Source organism: Hyla sarda, chromosome 9 (assembly GCF_029499605.1).
Source record: "Hyla sarda isolate aHylSar1 chromosome 9, aHylSar1.hap1, whole genome shotgun sequence".
NCBI lineage: Eukaryota > Metazoa > Chordata > Amphibia > Anura > Hylidae > Hyla > Hyla sarda.
Genome location: NC_079197.1, coordinates 36,456,289 through 36,477,403, shown reverse-complemented (window position 1 = coordinate 36,477,403; position 21,115 = coordinate 36,456,289). Strand labels below are relative to the sequence as shown.

At 47.2% G+C, this 21,115-nt stretch overlaps 1 protein-coding gene across 4 annotated transcripts in view; it reads left to right on the top strand.

The window, feature by feature from the left end:
- Window positions 1-20,166, top strand: part of PDCL (phosducin like) — a 30,339-nt gene extending 10,173 nt beyond the window's left edge. For 2 of the 4 annotated variants that reach the window (XM_056537958.1, XM_056537957.1), the window contains exons 2-4: window positions 10,518-10,712; window positions 15,869-16,065; window positions 19,488-20,166. In XM_056537958.1, the coding sequence (XP_056393933.1) occupies window positions 10,559-10,712; window positions 15,869-16,065; window positions 19,488-20,036 (900 nt within the window). In that variant the 5' untranslated portion in view covers window positions 10,518-10,558 and the 3' untranslated portion in view covers window positions 20,037-20,166. Of the gene's footprint in view, window positions 1-3,704; window positions 3,859-10,517; window positions 10,713-15,868; window positions 16,066-19,487 lie in introns of those variants that run through there. The other 2 variants (XM_056537956.1, XM_056537955.1) reach the window with 2 other exon arrangements.
- Window positions 20,167-21,115: the final 949 nt, after the last annotated feature.

Sequence of the window (21,115 nt, the reverse complement as noted above, 5' to 3'; positions counted from 1 at the left end):
GATGTCTACTGAGGTGTTGTGCTCTTAGCACAACCCCACATGGTGAGTGTAAACCCGCTTATCATTTCATTATTATTGTTTGACATATTACACTAGGGGCGCGTATCCCTTTTTCTTGTGTGCAAAAGTAAAAGCATGTCAACTTTATGATGCAGACATAAAGTAGACATGTTGTATATGTGAATCAATATATAATTTATTTTGAATGTCTATTTTCCTTACAAGCAGAGAGCTTTAAAGTAAAAAAAAAAATCTAAATTTTCAATTTTTTCATCAAATTTTGGAATTTTTCACCAAGAAATGATGCAAGTATCGACAAAATTTTACCACTAACATAAAGTAGAACTTGTCACGAAAAAACAATCTCGGAATCAGAATGAAAGATAAAAGCATCCCAGAGCTATTAATGTTTAAAGTGACAGTGGTCAGATGTGCAAAAAATGGCCGAGTCCTACACTGAAAATTGGCTGGGTCCTTAAGGGGTTAAACAAAAACAAAAACAGTGGTCATCGTCTTAGTCCACAGGATACATGGATCTGAAATGAGAAGGAAAAAAAAAAAAAACAAGGAAAATAAGTTAGTACATTTATTGTAACCCACCCACACATTTCCTGCCCACACCACACAGCACCGCATGACTACAACTCCCAGCATGCCCTTACAAGGACATAATGGGAGTTGTAGTCATGCAGCAGGGCTATGGGAGATGTGCAAGTGGTTGACAAGCTTGTCACCTGCCCCCACTGCATGACCACAACTCCCAGCATGACCTTACAGTAAGGACATGCTGGGAGTTGTAGTCATGAGGCACAGGCGGGTGACAAGCTTGTTATCCGCCCGCCCATCTATCACCCCCCCCCACAACTACAATTCCCAGCATTCCAAAAGTAAAGGAACACAGAAGGCGGCACTCACCATGCAGGATGTCTTTACTCACAATTCGGTGACAGAACAAGTTGTTTCATGCGCCTTGTGCACTTACTCTAGCCGGATCTGAAGACTGTGTGTGCCGGAACTCAATTCATAGAGGCAGCGTACAGCAGTCGCATAGCAATCTGATGCGCAACTAGATCATGTGACAGTGATAGAGATCATGTGACTGGATTGCGGGACAAAGTGGAATACAAGCATAGTGAATACAAAATAAACATTAGACATACAATATAAACATAGTATGTTATGGTCACAGGAATGACCTATATTCGTTGCGGTCATTCAACCCGATATTGCCCGTGGCATTTGATCTTGCAATCCATCGGGCTTCCCTCTGGAGGAGGATTCTATGTCGATCACCTCCATTACGCAGTGGGGGAACCTTTTCTAGTCCTAAGAATTTGAGATCGGTATGGGCTCCTCCATGAGTTTCATTCATGTGGGCAATGAATCTGGGAGCCCCAGTTCCGGTCCGAATGGAGCTAACATGCACCCTGCGGACCTGGAACTGCCTGATAGTCTTGCCCACATAAAATCTGCCACACAGACACAGAAGAGCATATACAACGAATGTGGATCTGCAAGTAATAAGTTCTGTGACCGATACCACCTAAACTAACAGTAATATCTGTGTATATATGTTTACAATGGGGGCAAGACCGACAAGAGTGGTTGCCTTTTTAATGTCTGATTAGATAGCCAGTTAGTCCCAACTTTGAGGTGGTTCTTTTTAGATGACTTTTTAAATTCATCACCTAAGGTAAAACTTACTAACACCACCGCTACTGGATCGCATTGTCAAGTATACCTACCAGTGTATTGTCTGCGTTTATTTCCACGCTTATTTCCGTATGTGCCGGCATCATCTCTTCTACAATTTCCAGCATGTCCTTACAGTAAGGACATGCCGGGAGTTGTAGTAGTGTTGTGTGGGCGTGAGATGTGTGGACGGGTCACAAGCTTGTCACCCTCCTGTACATCTCCTACCAGCTCGTCCCAAGGTGCATGTGAAAGTAAAAAAAAAAGTTGCACAAAAAGTCTCACTTGCGACTTTTTGCACAGCTTCACTCCCTGACCACACGCCCACATCTACCACCCACCCGCTAGCTATTGCAGGACTACAACTCCCAGTATGCTTTTACAGGGAGGACATGCTGGGAGTTGCAGTCCCAACACCTTGCCAGGCAGGTGGTGGATTTGAGTGGGTGCTGGGGAGTAGAGCTGTGCAAAAAGTGTGACTTTTTGAAAATGCTGTCATAGGCAAGTTTGCAAGGGGTTTGCAACTTTTATTTGCTTACGTGCGACTTTCGCAATGATAAATCCAGGACCACTGCAAAGTAAAAACTGAAAATTGCTTAGGTAAGGCAGATTGGAATTTTTTGCTCACCCACAAAAGTCGCACAAATATTGCTTAGGCGCACGTGTGACTTTTTGTGCGACTTTTGTAAGCAAAAAAAAAAAAGCTGTTTAAATCCCTTGATAAATCTCCCTCCATATCTTTAGGTCAGTGGTTCTTAACCTTGTTGGAGGTACTGAACCCCACCAGATTCATATGCGCATTCACGGAACTCCTCTTAATTGGAAAAATAAAATAAATTTTTTTCAAATTGAAAACATAGGAGGTATATATTTAAGTATATATTTATATATAGGTGCACAAAATCAACAAAACCATGAAGATACATTAGGCGCAGGCAGTGTTCCCCCCACAACTTAGGCGCAGGCAGCGTTCCCCCACATTAGGCAGGCAGTGTTCCCCCACATTAGGCAGGCAGCATTCCCCCACATTAGGCAGGCAGCGTTCCCCCACATTGGGCAGGCAGCGTTCCGCCACATTATGTAGGCCAGTGGTCTTCAACCTGCGGACCTCCAGATGTTGCAAAACTACAACTCCCAGCATGCCCGGACAGCCAACGGCTGTCCGGGCATGCTGGGAGTTGTAGCTCTGCAACATCTGGAAGTCCACAGGTTGAAGACCACTGATGTAGGCAGTGTTCCCCCACAGACATACAGCCTCCAGCCATTTACAGTGTATGGCTGGAGGCGGTATGCCTGTGTACTGCCCACTTCAGTGCTCGGACCACCGCTCCGGCTATAGCAGTAGGTCTCGGGAGCAGTGGTCGGAGCACCGAAGATGACGTGCTGCTGGTCACTTACCAAGCTGGCCAGCGCGCGTCTTCCTCCTTCTCTATCCTCCGGTCCTCTGCGCCTTCATTTCCATGGGTGCACGTCAGTGACGTCCCGGTGTGCGCTATGTCCCGGCGGCCCAACATTTTTTTAAAACTTAACGCAGGGCCCCAGGGAGTTAATAGTGAGGGGGGGAATTGCCCCATTGCTACAGGGCGGGCAAACACTGGCTCTGTTTGGGGCCCCGGGTCAGCTCGGGGCCCCAAACAATTGCTTGGTTTGCCTGTCCTGTTGTGACCTCCCCCGCCGAACCCCAGGGACTGACTCACCGAACCCCTGGGGTTTGATCGCACCCAGGTTAAGAACCACTGCTATAGACATTCCTCACTGGCACATGAATAGCTAAAACTACAATACTCAGCATGCCTGGACAGCCGCTGCAGTTTTGCAACATCTGGAGGGCCACACTTTGGAGACCACTCCACTTATGGTGGTATAGATAGAACATAACCATAGAGACACAGATCTGCCTAGGAGCAGCATACACAAAACAGTAGGCGCACACCCCTCCACCCCATAATCCACACTGTACACCCTGGACTGCATATCAGAATAAAAAAAAAGACTGGTCACATGACCACTGACTAGCACGTGCCCTCTACGTCACACAGACACCTATACAGCCTCCTTTTCGTTGTCTGCTCCGCTTTCATTCCGGTCACATGACCTCCCATAAGCCTCGTCTTTCTTCTCACCAGACATCTGCTTCCCGTTCTCGGCGGAGGTGATCGTAATAATGTATGTACCGAGAACTGTGTGATGTGTATTGATGATGATGCTGTGTGATTTGTATTGTGTGACGTGTATAGTGCCTGCTGCTGCTCTGATGTGCATTGTGTCTGCTGCTGCTGTGTGATGTGTATAGTGTCTGCTGCTGCTGTGTGATGTGTATAGTGTCTGCTGCTGCTGCTGTGTGATGTGTATAGTGTCTGCTGCAGCTGTGTGATGTGTATTGTGCCTGCTGCAGCTGTGTGATGTGTATTGTGCCTGCTGCAGCTGTGTGATGTGTATAGTGCCTGCTGCTGCTGTGTGATGTGTATAGTGCCTGCTGCTGCTGTGTGATGTGTATAGTGTCTGCTGCTGCTGTGTGATGTGTATAGTGCCTGCTGCTGCTGTGTGATGTGTATAGTGTCTGCTGCAGCTGTGTGATGTGTATAGTGCCTGCTGCTGCTGTGTGATGTGTATAGTGTCTGCTGCAGCTGTGTGATGTGTATTGTGCCTGCTGCAGCTGTGTGATGTGTATTCTGCCTGCTGCAGCTGTGTGATGTGTATTCTGCCTGCTGCAGCTGTGTGATGTGTATTCTGCCTGCTGCAGCTGTGTGATGTGTATAGTGCCTGCTGCAGCTGTGTGATGTGTATTGTGTCTGCTGCTGCTGCTGTGTGATGTGTATAGTGTCTGCTGCTGTGTGATGTGTATTGTGCCTGCTGCAGCTGTGTGATGTGTATAGTGCCTGCTGCAGCTGCTGTGTGATGTGTATAGTGCCTGCTGCTGCTGCTGTGTGATGTGTATAGTGCCTGCTGCTGCTGTGTGATGTGTATAGTGCCTGCTGCAGCTGTGTGATGTGTATTGTGCCTGCTGCAGCTGCTGTGTGATGTGTATAGTGCCTGCTGCTGCAGCTGTGTGATGTGTATAGTGCCTGCTGCTGCAGCTGTGTGATGTGTATAGTGCCTGCTGCTGCAGCTGTATGATGTGTATAGTGCCTGCTGCTGCAGCTGTGTGATGTGTATAGTGCCTGCTGCTGCAGCTGTGTGATGTGTATTGTGCCTGCTGCTGCAGCTGTGTGATGTGTATTGTGCCTGCTGCAGCTGTGTGATGTGTATAGTGCCTGCTGCAGCTGTGTGATGTGTATAGTGTCTGCTGCTGCTGCAGCTGTGTGATGTGTATAGTGCCTGCTGCAGCTGTGTGATGTCTATAGTGCCTGCTGCAGCTGTGTGATGTGTATTGTGCCTGCTGCAGCTGTGTGATGTGTATAGTGCCTGCTGCAGCTGTGTGATGTGTATTGTGTCTGCTGCTGCTGCTGTGTGATGTGTATAGTGTCTGCTGCTGCTGTGTGATGTGTATTGTGCCTGCTGCAGCTGCTGTGTGATGTGTATAGTGCCTGCTGCTGTGTGATGTGTATAGTGCCTGCTGCAGCTGCTGTGTGATGTGTATTGTGCCTGCTGCAGCTGTGTGACGTGTATTGTGCCTGCTGCAGCTGTGTGATGTGTATTGTGCCTGCTGCAGCTGCTGTGTGATGTGTATAGTGCCTGCTGCAGCTGTGTGATGTGTATTGTGCCTGCTGCAGCTGCTGTGTGATGTGTATAGTGCCTGCTGCAGCTGCTGTGTGATGTGTATTCTGCCTGCTACAGCTGTGATGTGTATAGTGCCTGCTGCTGCAGCTGTGTGATGTGTATAGTGCCTGCTGCTGCAGCTGTGTGATGTGTATAGTGCCTGCTGCTGCAGCTGTGTGATGTGTATAGTGCCTGCTGCTGCAGCTGTGTGATGTGTATAGTGCCTGCTGCTGCAGCTGTGTGATGTGTATTGTGCCTGCTGCAGCTGTGTGATGTGTATAGTGCCTGCTGCAGCTGCTGTGTGATGTCTATAGTGCCTGCTGCAGCTGTGTGATGTGTATAGTGCCTGCTGCAGCTGTGTGATGTGTATTGTGCCTGCTGCAGCTGTGTGATGTGTATAGTGCCTGCTGCAGCTGTGTGATGTCTATAGTGCCTGCTGCAGCTGTGTGATGTCTATAGTGCCTGCTGCAGCTGCTGTGTGATGTGTATTCTGCCTGCTACAGCTGTGTGATGTGTATAGTGCCTGCTGCTGCAGCTGTGTGATGTGTATAGTGCCTGCTGCAGCTGTGTGATGTGTATAGTGCCTGCTGCTGCAGCTGTGTGATGTGTATTGTGCCTGCTGCAGCTGCTGTGTGATGTGTATAGTGCCTGCTGCAGCTGTGTGATGTGTATAGTGCCTGCTGCAGCTGCTGTGTGATGTCTATAGTGCCTGCTGCAGCTGTGTGATGTCTATAGTGCCTGCTGCAGCTGTGTGATGTCTATAGTGCCTGCTGCAGCTGCTGTGTGATGTGTATAGTGCCTGCTGCAGCTGCTGTGTGATGTGTATAGTGCCTGCTGCAGCTGCTGTGTGATGTGTATAGTGCCTGCTGCAGCTGCTGTGTGATGTCTATAGTGCCTGCTGCAGCTGCTGTGTGATGTCTATAGTGTCTGCTGCAGCTGTGTGATGTGTATTGTGCCTGCTGCTGCTGTGTGATGTGTATAGTGTCTGCTGCTGCTGCTGTGTGATGTGTATTGTGCCTGCTGCAGCTGCTGTGTGATGTGTATTCTGCCTGCTGCAGCTGTGTGATGTGTATTGTGCCTGCTGCAGCTGTGTGATGTGTATAGTGCCTGCTGCTGCAGCTGTGTGATGTGTATAGTGCCTGCTGCAGCTGTGTGATGTGTATAGTGCCTGCTGCTGCAGCTGTGTGATGTGTATAGTGCCTGCTGCTGCAGCTGTGTGATGTGTATAGTGCCTGCTGCAGCTGTGTGATGTGTATAGTGCCTGCTGCTGTAGCTGTGTGATGTGTATTGTGCCTGCTGCAGCTGCTGTGTGATGTGTATAGTGCCTGCTGCAGCTGCTGTGTGATGTGTATAGTGCCTGCTGCAGCTGCTGTGTGATGTGTATAGTGCCTGCTGCAGCTGCTGTGTGATGTCTATAGTGCCTGCTGCAGCTGCTGTGTGATGTCTATAGTGTCTGCTGCAGCTGTGTGATGTGTATTGTGCCTGCTGCTGCTGTGTGATGTGTATAGTGTCTGCTGCTGCTGCTGTGTGATGTGTATAGTGCCTGCTGCAGCTGCTGTGTGATGTGTATTCTGCCTGCTGCAGCTGTGTGATGTGTATTCTGCCTGCTGCAGCTGTGTGATGTGTATTCTGCCTGCTGCAGCTGTGTGATGTGTATTGTGCCTGCTGCAGCTGTGTGATGTGTATAGTGCCTGCTGCTGCAGCTGTGTGATGTGTATAGTGCCTGCTGCTGCAGCTGTGTGATGTGTATAGTGCCTGCTGCTGCAGCTGTGTGATGTGTATAGTGCCTGCTGCTGCAGCTGTGTGATGTGTATAGTGCCTGCTGCTGCAGCTGTGTGATGTGTATAGTGCCTGCTGCTGCAGCTGTGTGATGTGTATAGTGCCTGCTGCAGCTGCTGTGTGATGTGTATAGTGCCTGCTGCAGCTGTGTGATGTGTATAGTGCCTGCAGCTGCTGTGTGATGTGTATAGTGCCTGCTGTAGCTGTGTGATGTGTATAGTGCCTGCTGCTGTAGCTGTGTGATGTGTATAGTGCCTGCTGCTGTAGCTGTGTGATGTGTATTGTGCCTGCTGCTGTAGCTGTGTGATGTGTATAGTGCCTGCTGCTGTAGCTGTGTGATGTCTATAGTGCCTGCTGCAGCTGTGTGATGTGTATAGTGCCTGCTGCAGCTGCTGTGTGATGTGTATAGTGCCTGCTGCAGCTGCTGTGTGATCCTATTCCTATAGGTCAGTATTTCCTAACCAGTCATGCAGCTCTATTGGATCTAGTGGGGGCCCTAGTGATGGATGGGCCCCTGGACCTCCACAGTGTCATCATCTATTACTGTTCCCATGATAAATGTTTTTGTGCTGGTGTGCCCCTTTAACATGTGAGCTAATCCATACAATCCCATTACTATATACAGCAGGTATTCAGAATGCTCCATAGTGCTGTATCCTATGATGTGTGATCTGTGCCTGAGGTTCGCACTCGATGATCCTGCGTACATGGATCCATTCCTGGCCATAGTTTACCTCCGTATTCTTCTCTAGTAGAGATAGTACAAGAGACAGAGGCCTCCATAATGCGGCCTCCTCTGCAATATTCTTCTGACCTCATGAGAAGAACCATTCATGTAAGGTGCATAGGCATATGCCATGGGGGAAGGGCTGTATACTGAGCATTTAATGAGGGCTATGTATACGACCTTCAGTGGGTATCCCAGATCAGCTCTGCAGTGAGCGTCATGGGGCTTCAGTCTCCTGTAACTGAGGCTAATAGTCCCAAATATAGGACATCGCCAATAAGAACCGATAAATAAAAAAGTGAAATGGGCATGATGGGAGTTTTAGTTTTGCAACATCTGGAGGGCCACAGTTTAAAGACAACTGCTGTAGATAACTTTTTGGGATATCCCTTTTTTCATAGTATCTTAAAGGAGAAGTATCATGGAGAAAAACTTAATATGTTTAAGATCGCTGGGGGGGTCCGAGCACTGCCGCCACTGTGGAAGAGAGCCGGGGCCACATACAGGAGATCGGGGGGGCCAGTGCTCGGACCCCCCCGCAATCTATAACTTAGAGCTGGGCGGTATGACCAAATATGTGGATCACGGTATTTTTGTAACTTATGGCGGTTCCACGGTATATAACAGTATTTCTTTCACCACCACCCCCCCCCCCAAATCATGTGACCCGCCAGCGCTGTTCTGCTCCCCCCCCCACCAAATCATGTGACCTGCCAGCGCTGTTCTGCTCCCCCCACCAAATCATGTGACCCGCCAGTGCTGTTCTGCTCCCCCCCCCACCCAATCATGTTACCCACCAGCGCTGTTCTGCTCCCCCCCCCCCCCCCCCAAATTATCAGCCCAGCGGGGTACTACTCACATATGTCACCCGCAAGCACTGCCCTCCTCCTCTTCTGTTGCGGCCGCCGGCGCTGGAACTTTATACTGTACGCCAGTGCTCTCCAACCTGCAGACCTCCAGATGTTGCAAAACAACAACTCCCAGCATGCCCGGACAGCCAACGGCTGTCCGGGCATGCTGGAAGTTGTAGTTTTGCAACAGCTGGAGGTCCGCAGGTTTGACACCACTGCTGTACGCTGTATCCCTATGCCCGGGCTGCGAAAGATAAAGAAAATAAACTTTAACTTACCTACGTCCGCCTCACACTGTTCCTTGGGACGGGAACGTTGGACAGCCGTCAGCCTAACACCGGGCGCAGCGATGTCCCGCCCCGGCCAGTGATAGGTTAAACGCACTGTCATGTAAGAAGCCGGCCAGAGCTCCTTACATGACAGTGGGCTCAGCGGGTGGGACATCACTGCGGCCGGTGTTAGGCTGACTGCTGTCCGACGTTCCCGTCCCCAGCGTGAGACCGACGTAGGTAAGTTAAAGTTTATTTTCTTTATCTTTCGCAGCCCGGGCATAGGGATACAGCGTACAGCAGTGGTCTCCAACCTGCGGACCTCCAGCTGTTGCAAAACTACAACTCCCAGCATGCCCGGACAGCCGTTGGCATTGTTTGCGGGTGACATATGTGAGTAGTACCCCGCTGGGCTGATAATTAATTGGGGGGGAGCAGAACAGCGCTGGCGGGTAACATGATTTGGTGGGGGGGGGAGCAGAACAGCGCTGGCGGGTAACATGATTTGGTGGGGGGGGGAGCAGAACAGCGCTGGCGGGTAACATGATTTGGTGGGGGGGGAGCAGAACAGCGCTGGCGGGTCACATGATTTGGTGGGGGGAGAGCAGAACAGCGCTGGGGGGTCACATGATTTGGTGGGGGGAGAGCAGAACAGCGCTGGCGGGTAACATGATTTGGTGGGGGGAGCAGAACAGCGCTGGGGGGGTCACATGACTTGGTGGGGGGAGAGCAGAACAGCGCTGGCGGGTAACATGATTTGGTGGGGGGAGCAGAACAGCGCTGGGGGGGTCACATGACTTGGTGGGGGGAGAGCAGAACAGCGCTGGGGGGGTCACATGACTTGGTGGGGGGAGAGCAGAACAGCGCTGGCGGGTAACATAATTTGCTGGGGGGGGGGGGAGCAGAACAGCGCTGGTGGGTCACATATGATTAGTTCCCCGATGTGGGGACAGTGCAGCGCTGGGCTGATAATTCATTCCCGGGGGAGGGGCCAAACCGGTATTGCCGTATGGGAAAAATTCATATCGTGCAGGACAAAAATTTCGGTATTCGGTATGAACCGGTATACCGCCCAACCCTACTATAACTTATCCTCTATCCTATGGATAGGGGATACGTTTTTGTCCTTGATACTTCTTTAATTCTCCAAACTGTGTACCTCCTGCTGTTGCAAAAGCTGATAGTTGGTCACTCCCTTCAGTGCCAGTGTGGATGCCCGCTCTGTTAATCATCTTGGGCAGCTGATGGCTATAATGGATTAAGAAATATTCTTTCATATTAAAGGCAACGAATCTGAGCATCTGGGCCATTGTTCAGTCTCCATGGTAATTGAGCCCGGATTTGTTCAGTGGTTGGTAGAATGCTAATCTCCTGAGAGCAGCGTCCTTACACGTGTCCACCGTCTGTCATGTTGGATGTATGTGCGTCATTTCATCCCGCAATGTTCGGCGTGCTTCTGTGTTGTTAAATAGATGTTTGGTTTTTTTTTTCTTATTCCAGTCTGCGGATTCCTCATCCTCGCCATATATGCTGAGGACAGAATGACAACCCTAGACGATAAGCTGTTGGGGGAGAAGGGTCAGTACTACTATAGCAGCAGCAGCGATGATGAGGACAGCGACCAGGACCGGAAAATACGACAGAGCGAGGCCAGAGAGTCTGATGGGGCCAAGGAAGGAAGTGCAGTGAACACAGGTAACTACATTACCCCACCCCCCCCCCCCCCGACCTACGATGGCCCCGACATACAATCATTTCAACATACGATGGCCTCTCAGAGGCCATCGCATGTTGAAGGCAGCATCAACATACGATGCTTTTGTATGTCGGGGCCATCGCATAAACGGCTATCCTGCAGCGCAGACTGCTTCAGCTGCCACCGGATAGCCATTTACGGTGCCCCGTGTGGTCCGCTGACGATCACTTACCTGTCCTTGGGGCTCCGGCGCATCCTCTTTGGGATCCCCTGCATCGTCGTCATCACGTCGCTGCGCACGCCGTCCCATCATGCAATAGGAGCAGCGTGCATAGCGACGGAGAGCGAGGATGCCGGGGAAGCAGAGGACTTGCCGGAGCGTCGGGGACACCCCGGGGACGTGGCGACAGTGATGGAAGGCGACATCCAGGGCAGCGGTGACAAGCGGTGACGGTCCGGAACGGCGGGGACACGTGAGTATAACCTCCAATACCAGTGGTCTTCAACCTGCGGACCTCCAGATGTTGCAAAACTACAACTCCCAGCATGCCCGGACAGCCGTTGGCTGTCCGGGCATGCAGGGTGTTTTAGTTTTGCAACATCTGGAGGTCCGCAGGTTGTAGACCACTGTCCTATACTTTACATTGCACGGATCCCTCAACATACGATGGTTTCAACAAACGATGGTCCATTTGGAACGTACATGGCTGAATGGTTTCCTGCAGTGCCCAATACTATTAAGTAAAAATATGTTATTATTCCAATTATTGGTAAAGTTCATAAGAAGCTGTCATTACTTCATTATGATGCAGCTTTATACCAGTTTAAAAGACATTCTCTGGGACAGTGTTTTCCAACCAGGGTGCCTCCAGCTGTTGGAAAACTATAACTCCCAGCTGGGAGTTGTAGTTTTGCAACAACTTGAGGCTCCTTGGTTGGGAATGACTGCTCAAGGGCTTATTTTGGCCATATACATCCACTGTCAGTAATCTTTCCTAACCTCCCTACTGAGCGTGCATGCGTTCTGAATACAGAGAGAGGAATAAGCTTCTGTCGGACATCTCTGGTGGTAACATATCCTCTGAGAACAAAGGGATCAAACACGTTAAAGGGGTACTCCGGTGAAAAACAAATTTTTTTTTTTTTTAAATCAACTGGTGCCAGAAAGTTAAACATATTTGTAAATTACTTCAATTTCAAAATCTTAATCCTTCCAGTTCTTTTCTTTTTGAATTTCTTTTCTGTCTGTCCACAGTGCTCTCTGCTGACACCTTTGTCTGTCTCAGGGACTGTCCAGAGCAGAAGCAAATCCCCATAGCAAACCTCTCCTGCTCTTGACAATTCCTGAGACAGACAGAGGTGTCAGCAGAGAGCACTGTGGTCAGACAGAAAGAAAAAAAATAACTTCCTGTGGAGCATACAGCAGCTGATAAGTACTGGAAGGGTTAAGATTTTTAAATAGAAGTAATTTACAAATATGTTCTAATGATCTGGCACCAGTTGATAAAAAAAAAAAAAAAAAAAAAGTTTTTCCCCGGAGTACCCCTTTCAATTTCAACATGCCTGCACAACCTTTTAAAAGCTGTACTATGTGTAGTAAGCAACCCATGAAATGGCCTATTCTCTGCTAGAAGTAATAATTCTGGGGGAGGGCAGCTATACAATACAGCATGTGTTCAGCTGTATAGCCATAAGGAAAGACCCCACTGTGTGAACATGGCGTTTACTTTGGTGGAAAACATTGTTTTAAATCAACTGGTGCCTCAAAGTTAAACAGATTTGTAAATTACTTCTATTAAAAAATCTTTACCCTTCCAGTACTTATTAGTAGCTGTATGCCACAGAGGAAATTGTTTTCTTTTAGAATTTCTTTTTTGTCTTGTCCACAGTGCTCTCTGCTGACACCTGATGCCATACCAGGAACTGTCCAGAGCAGGAGAAAATCCCCATAGCAAAACTATCCTGTTCTGGACAGTTCCTGACACGGACAGAAGTGTCAGCAGAGAGCACTGTGGACAAGACAAAAAAGAAATTTAAAAAGAAAAGCATACAGCTGCTAATAAGTACAGTAACCCTCCGACATGCAATGCTTTTATATGTCGGAGCCATCGCATTAACTGCTATCCGACAGCTCAAAATGCTTAAGCTGCTGTCGGGTAGCAGTTTAAGCATCCGGGACAGGTTCGCTTACCTATTCCCGCTGCTCCGGGTCCACTTCGAGATCCTCCGGCATTTTCTGCATCTTCTCCAGGGTCTGGGCCTCGCTTTCCGGCGTCGTAATTACGTCACTACGCACGCCGTGCCGGCGCAGCAGCGTAATAACTTCACCAGAAAGCGAGGCCTGGACACCGGAGAAGATACAGAAGAAGCCGGAGGATCCCGAAGAAGACACCGGAGCAGCTGGACAGCATCGGGAGCCCCTGGGACAGCATCGGGAGCGGTGAGGACGCGGTCCAGAGCGGCGGGGACAGGTGAGTATAACTTCCTATACTTTACATTGCACGGATCCCTCAACATACGATGGATTCGACAAACGATGGGTCGTTTGGAACGAATTACCATCGTATGTTGAGGGACCACTGTACTGAAAGGATGAAGGTTTTTTAAATAAAAGTAATTAATAAATCTGTTTAACTTTCTGGTACCAGTTCATTTAGAAAAAAAAAATAAAAATTCCACCGGAGTACCCCTTTAAGTAAATGGGCTCATAGCAGTCTGTGTCTGTGGCCCCTAACAAAATACCTTATTGAATTACTAAGGGCTCACACGTCACAAAATACAGTATTTTCAGTAGCAGAGGACTGTAAAGATTACAGGTTCTACATATGCATTGGGCATATTCACATGGCCACTAATCATGTGGTTTTTAAGGCAAAAACTTTGCTGATTTTGCGCATGAAAGTCCACTTGGTGACGAGGCTTCAATCCATGTGGTTCTGCCTTGACGTTCTCATTGAATCTATTGGGAGGGTTATGTTTACCCCTAAAGACAAGTTGTCCCCTATCCACATGGAAGATCCTACAATCTGAAGTACAGGGACCCGATAGCTATGTACAGTGTTCAGCTCATATAGAGGGGGATGCTTAGGTGCGACCGACTACTCCATTCTAACAAGACACTCAACATTGGGATCTGATAGTTACTCTCTATAATAAAGATAGGGGATAAATTGTATTCAGTGTCTCAGGGGAAACTTTGTTCCCCATTCTGGAGATTGTGGCAGGGGGTAGGTGTTGGTGTCCCAGTAGTCAGACCCCTGTGATTAGAGAGTTATCAGCTCTCCTGAGGATAGGGGATAACTAGTATTCATGAGCAGACTGCTTTAAGTTAGGCCCCCCCGGGCACATGCCCTTATACTGACAAAGGGGTACTCCACTGCTCAGCATTTGGAACAAACTTCCGTACGCTGGAGCCGTCCCTGGGAGCTTGTGACATCATAACCCCGCCCCCTCATGATGTCACGCTCCGCCCCCTCAATGCAAGTCTACGGGAGGGGGCGTGACCCCTTTAAATATGGAATAGCTCGTGTAAGATGAAGCTGCTGAGTTTGGCGGGGGCCACCCAACCATTTATTGTGAAAGGGAACATCTTGAAGCTCCCCAGAGAGATGAAGTTGGGGGCAAGAAGAATCGGGCATGTTGAATTTCCACTACTGAATCCTTTTGCTCTCATGGAAGATGAGCCGCTGCTAGGGGCTGAATGAGCATTGTGTATGGCTACTTTGGCACCTCAGTAAAAGGAAGCTCTGACAGCTAGTTTAGATACTGAGAATGAGCTGTTGTAGGGTTCTGACTAAGACTAGAAATCTATAGCATTTCTTGTGAGTCCTGGAGAAATCTCTGGATGCTGCCACTTTTACATTTTTCATTGGAGAAAAGAGGTGAGCATTTAATATTGCAGTGTGGTCAAGGGATGTCCCGATACCATTTTTTTAAGACCAAGTACCGATATTTTTTTTTTTAAGTACTCGCCCATACCAATACCAATTACCAATTTTTTTTACATGGGGAAAAAGAGGTGTTTTTTTTTTTTTTTTTCTTTTATTAGAGAAAGGGCTTATATATATGTATAAGTTTTTATTTAAAAGGGGTTAATTCACTTTTTTTTTTTTTTTACACATTTTTTTTTAGCCATAGTATAGCATTGATCAGTGTTATCGGCGCTCCTTTACTACTGCCTGCCATGGATGGCTGGCAGTGAAGGAGCGACAATTGGATGGCACAGTAAGGGACCTCCGGCCGTCCTCACAGCTGACTGGGACACCGCGATTTCACTGCGGTGATCCCGATAAGCATCCCTGAGCCAGCTGGCAGTTATCGCGGCATCTATAGAGTTAATGCTGGACATCACCGGGATCAGGGATGTTCGGCATTAGCAACAGGTCCCAGCTACGACGCGCGCTCAGCTGCTGGGTGCACTGCATAGTTCGGCACCTCCATGATACCTGCTGGCAGGGTCCCTACTGCGAGTATCTGATTAGGTATTGGGGACACTTGTACAAGTATTCGTGCAAATGTCCAGTATTGATATCGATACCAGTATTGGGACATCCCTAGTGTGGTCAGTGTAGTCCCATGTGGCATAGAGGGGAGCTCAATATTTAGAATGTATTTTTGGAACAGATACCTTCCTGGTAGAAAAATGTTTCTTTTTAGCACAAATCATCAAGCTGTTTTATTGATCCAAACAGTAACGTGTTTCGGGGGGTTCAGGGTTCCCCTTCCTCAGACCTAAGGACATATAACAAATATAAGTTCTAGGATTACACTCTTTTAATATACATAGATTTAGATTCTCCATCAGACCAAGTCAGTCTATGTTGGTGTGTGCAGATGTTCATTCGTTCCAGTATGATTAAAATCTCTGCCTGAAAATTTCAAAATTTCTTTTTCTAATTGTTATCACATTTCTTGTAGTGTAGGAACCATTTATTATGAAATCCTTCACTACATGGAAAAAAGAGCATGACGCCTACATGAGAGCACCCTGAGTAGGGAGAAAGTCGACCTTGAGCCTTCTTGGTCCTACAGTAACGTGCAGTAGATCAGAGGCGTGAGATACAGCTCTCCAGACTATTCTAGAATCCCACAAAGTACTTTTCATCCCGTTGTGTCAGAATAATGGTCCACTCAAAACTGCTTGTCGTTTTCTTAGGTCCAAAAGGCGTCATAAATGACTGGAGGCGCTATAAGCAGCTGGAGACGGAGCAGACCGATGAGCAGAAGAGGGAACTGGAGCAGCTGGTGAAGAGGTTGTCTATGACTTGTAAATCTCACTTGGATGAAGAGAAAGATAAACAAAAGCAGAAGGAACTTGAAGAAAAGTTAAATGGCAAGGTAAAAGCGGTACAGGTGATTGTTTTTTTTACTTTCAAGTATTTATTGGACTATAAGGGCCCATTCATACTATGGAATATCTGCTCAGATATTTCACAAGCGCCACCAGAATCAGTCCAGAATTTTAATTCTGCAGGGGAAAATTTAGCAGTGTACATAGTGCAGCAGAATCCCATTGACAATAGGAGGCTGCTGCATTGGACAGAGCAAACAAGCAGCCTTAAACAGTAGAATTAAATGACCAAGCAGAGCAGTTCCCTTTGCTTGGTCATTGAATTCTACATTTTAAGGCTCCTCTTTGCTTTGGCTGACCTCTTTTCCTGCAGAAGACGGTGATCAGCTGTCGTTGCTGTGGCTGGTACTTCTTTCAATAATGTACTCTCACTGTTGGACTCCTGCACTTCCATGATGGGCTTGTGTATTGAATCACTGACCATGCAGGACCACTGCTTGTTTTTGCTTCACTGTGCTGTTAGTTGGCCATCACTTTTGTAGGTCTGGATAACCCTTTTTAATCCCTTAAAGAGTACCTGTCACCAAATAAAACATTTAATATAGTGTTCCTTGTTTAATTAGCAGACACTTTCCCATTCACTTGCTTTTAAAATTATCTACAGAAATATGTTTAAAATGTAATAAAAAACGGGCCCCTAGGTGACTCTGTTCTGTTCCCTGCCACAATTAATACAGTGAGTTTGGTCTCCTCCCAGCCTGGCAGGAGTCCAAACTCAGGAAGTTCTTCTGGCTGCCCTGAGCTTGATTGACAGCTGCAAAGAAGGTGAAAGCTCCACAGATTCTCACAGAACGCTGCACAGACTGAAACCTGCAGGAGAGCCTCACTGATAGCAACACAGTCTGAAATATGCACAGAGCCTGAGGTCTTCTATTCATGACAGCACTGCAACCATGTGAGGGCAAAAGTGGTCCCCAGCAGGCTTCAGTGATGTCATGCCTGCTGGGAAACGCCCACTTTCTCCTGTTGGAAATTGCACTATGTGAGCAAGAAGTAAGGTATGGTACACAGCTTTTTTAGGCTCTGACATTTTTTTTAAGGACTGGAGGAGTGTTAGGAGTAGTTAGGGAACATAGCCTGAGGTAGTTTAGAACAGTTTATTTGGTGACAGCTACTTTTTAAGGACAATGGATGCAAATGTATGTCCTGGTGCCCTGGTACTTAAAGGGGTATTCCGGGATCTAAGCTTTTATCCCCTATCCAGAGGATAGGGGCTAAAATGTCTTATAGCGGAGGGCCCCCCGCAGCACCTGCATTGGAATTATTTTACAACCGTTTGTAATCCGTTTACAAGCAGCAACAACTTAACCAAAACGGGGGGGTGGGGGGAGGAGGAACGGGGATAGACGGCAGTGTGAACGCACCCTAAGACAGGTTTTTGTCACCATATTGAAATCCTGTAATCCAAAACAAGCAAACAGACCGCACACTATATTAGAGAGCACACCAATAATTTATAAGTATTCCATAATTTTATTAAGTACAAAAAAAGAGAAAAGCACACAAATGTGATACATGTACAAAATACATGTACAAAATAGTGCATTTGTGTGCTTTTCTCTTTTTTGTACTTAATAAAATTATGGAATACTTATAAATTATTGGTGTGCTCTCTAATATAGTGTGCAGTCTGTTTGCTTCTTTTGGATTACAGTGTTTTTGCACACTTGTAGAGCACCCATATTATGTATCACATAGATTGAGCCCCCCCCACTACCTATTTGTTCATATTGAAATCCTGTGGCAGATCATGTAAGACATTTAGTGCAAGCAGCAGTATTACATTTAGCCCTCTTTGTGACTTTTCAAGTGAATTGGTTGGACTAAATATATAGCAAAAGGGGTGTAAGTACTCACAGCTTGATTAAATGTGTGGTCCAGAAAAAAATAACTTGCACCTTATCACCGAGCATCCGACTGCTGAAACATCCCGCAATCTCCTGAGCAGGACCCGGCACTGTGAAAGGAGCAAATGCTGCAAATGGCATGTGATCCATTAATGTCTATGGGTGCGCCGAAGTGATCAGCACTCTGGTCCTATAGAGAATAAATGCAGCGTGTGCCTTCTGCAGCACACACTCCTCTCAGAGAGCCGGGTCCTGTTCAGGAGATATCAGGGGGTTCCAGTGATAGGACACCTGGGCCACCCCTTTACTTTACTAAGAGAAAAAGTCGGCACTTCTGTAGTGGGTGGTGCACGTGGAAAAGTCAAGTATATAGAACAAAAAGTCCCAGCACTCACCAAGTTGCAAGCCAATTTGCATTTATTGTACACAGGGAAACAGGACGTGTTTCGGCAAAGCCTTCCTCTGCTGTCTCTTCCTCTCCTTTTAGTGGCAATGGTGTAATCCTACACTTTCCCTGTGGGGGCGCTGGAGAAAACTCATGCTGCCAGGTTAACACACAGATGTTACAGCGGTTTACTGGTTCTCAGTCCATACGATACTACACAAACATTTGGAGCCATTTAGAGAAAATACAAAAAAGCTTTATTACCGTAATAATACATCAATAATATGTAGAAAAAAAAAACATGGAGGACTACCACCCAGATGGAGATAAAAACAGCAAAACATGGATGACCCCCTCAGGTCACAAGAGGAGCTGATAAGACACAATATGCACCGAAAATATAAAAAATTACAAGGCTAGAGTAAACATATGTCCCAGAGGACTACGAGGCACAATAATCCCCAAAAAGATACAAGCATACTTAGTCTGAAAATGCTCCAAGATGGCCTGAGGGGACACCACCCCAACGCTGCGTTTCGGGATCTAAGCCTTTGTCAAGGGGTTTTAGGATCTAAGACCTTGACAAAGGCTTAGATCCCGAAACGCAGCGTTGGGGTGGTGTCCCCTCAGGCCATCTTGGAGCATTTTCTGAAGAAGTATGCTTGTATCTTTTTGGTGATTATTGTGCCTCATAGTCCTCTGGGACGTAGATTTACTCTAGCCTTGTAATTTTTAATATTTTTGAGGCATATTGTGTTTTATCAGCTCCTCTTGTGACCTCAGGGGTCATCCATGTTTTGCTGTTTTTTTTTCCCCCATCTGGGTGGAAGTCCTCCATTTTTTATTTTTTTTTACATATTATTGATGTATTATTAATTAAGCTTTTTTTGTATTTTCTCTAAATGTACATCCCCTTATTATTATTATTCTGTATTTTACACCTGTGCTGCTTAGTGTCTGTAGTGTTTTTATTGGTTCTCAGTCCGTGTCAGTATTTCCCAACATGGGCGCCTCCAGCTGTTGCAAAACTACAACTCCCAGCATGCCCGGACAGCCTTCGGCTGTCCGGGCATGCTGGGAGTTGTAGTTTTGCAACAGCTGGAGGCGCTCTGGTTGGGAAACACAGGTCCGTGCACTGAGATAATAGGAATCGGATAAGCGTGAAATCTTCTTGATGTTCTTTGTTTTTAAGATGACTTTGCAGGATTACAATATGCTGAACCAGGATGATGATGAAGACTTCTTAGAGCAATACAGGAAACAGAGAATTGAGGAGATGAAGCAGCAGCTGTGCCAGTCGCAGGTATACAAGCAGGTGTTCGACATCCAGAGCGGGCAGGAGTTTCTGGATTCTGTAGATAAAGAACACAAGAATACCGTGGTGATAATCCTGATCTATGAAGACGAGATCCCGGGAGCGGAAGCTGCCAGTGGTAGTCTGATCTGCCTGGCGTCCGAGTACCCTGGGGTGAAGTTCTGTAAAGTAAAAAGTTCCCTCCTAGGAACCAGCAGTAGATTCACGAAGAATGCTCTGCCGGCGCTGCTGGTCTACAAGTCAGGGGAGTTGGTCGGAAATTTTGTTCGGATAACGGATCAACTTGGCGACGATTTCTTTGCAGTCGACCTGGAAGCCTTTTTACACGAGTGCAGTTTGTTACCAGAAAAGGATCTTCTGCGCTCTTCTGTTTGTAATCCCTCCATCCGGTGCTATAGCGATGACAGCGACCTCGACATAGACTGAACGGGGAACACTGCCATATTACTGCTATCCCCTGATGGATTGTATATAGATGCAGCTTTCCTTATATGTTAATTTATATTAGTTTATACCATAATATGACTAAAATAAAATGGAACCTGTTTTAGCAAAAGGTTTACAATTCTTTCTAGCAGAAATACATTATTTGGATTGCATATGCTTGATGCTTTCCGAATTGTGTATAAATAACCTCAAGAAAAGCGGAAGCCATTCTACAGATTAAAGGGGTACTCCGCCCCTAGACATCCTATCCCCTAAGGATAGGGGATAAGATGTCTGATCGCGGGGGAACCCTACGATCTCTGCTGCGGCACCACAGACATCTGGTGCACAGAGCGAACTTTGCTCCGTGTCGGATGACAGGCGATGCGGGGCGGAGCTCGTGACATCACGGCCATACCCTGTTCGTGATGTCAAGGCCACGCCCCCTCAATGCAAGTCTGTGGGAGGGGGCGTAACGTCATGAAACTTCCTGAGCTGCACTCAACGCTTTAAATGGGCACTGTCAGATATAAAAACTTTTTACATGATTTACATCTTGGCAAAACAATAGTTTTTCTAATATACTTCTTTAAAAAAAAATAATAATAATAATCACGGCCTTTGAAAATCCCACCACTAGGGGTCCCCATACCTCATGGGACACTGATAAGTCCCACAGCAGCATGAGTGTGTCCAAGGGTCATGGACATGAGATGGCTGATTGACAAGGCTGCAGGAGGAACACAGCCTGCAGCAACACAGAGTTTTACCAAATATGTGCCTCCAGCTGTTGCAAAATGAAAACTCCAAGCATGCCTGGACAGTCAAAGGATATCTGGGCATGCTGAGAGTTGTAGTTTTGCAAAAGCTGTAGGCATAGTGAGGGAGGGGGAGGAGTCATCACAGTGCAGGCAAGAGATGAACACGCCCCCTCCCTTTGACAAGATGGAAAAGACATTGAGCAGCTATAATATGCTATTTTTTTGTGAAATATGGGTGATAGACATAAAAATCACATGTACAGGATCAGGAGGGGGTACTGAGCAATATATAACAGTTTTTGTTTTTTCTTGTGGGGT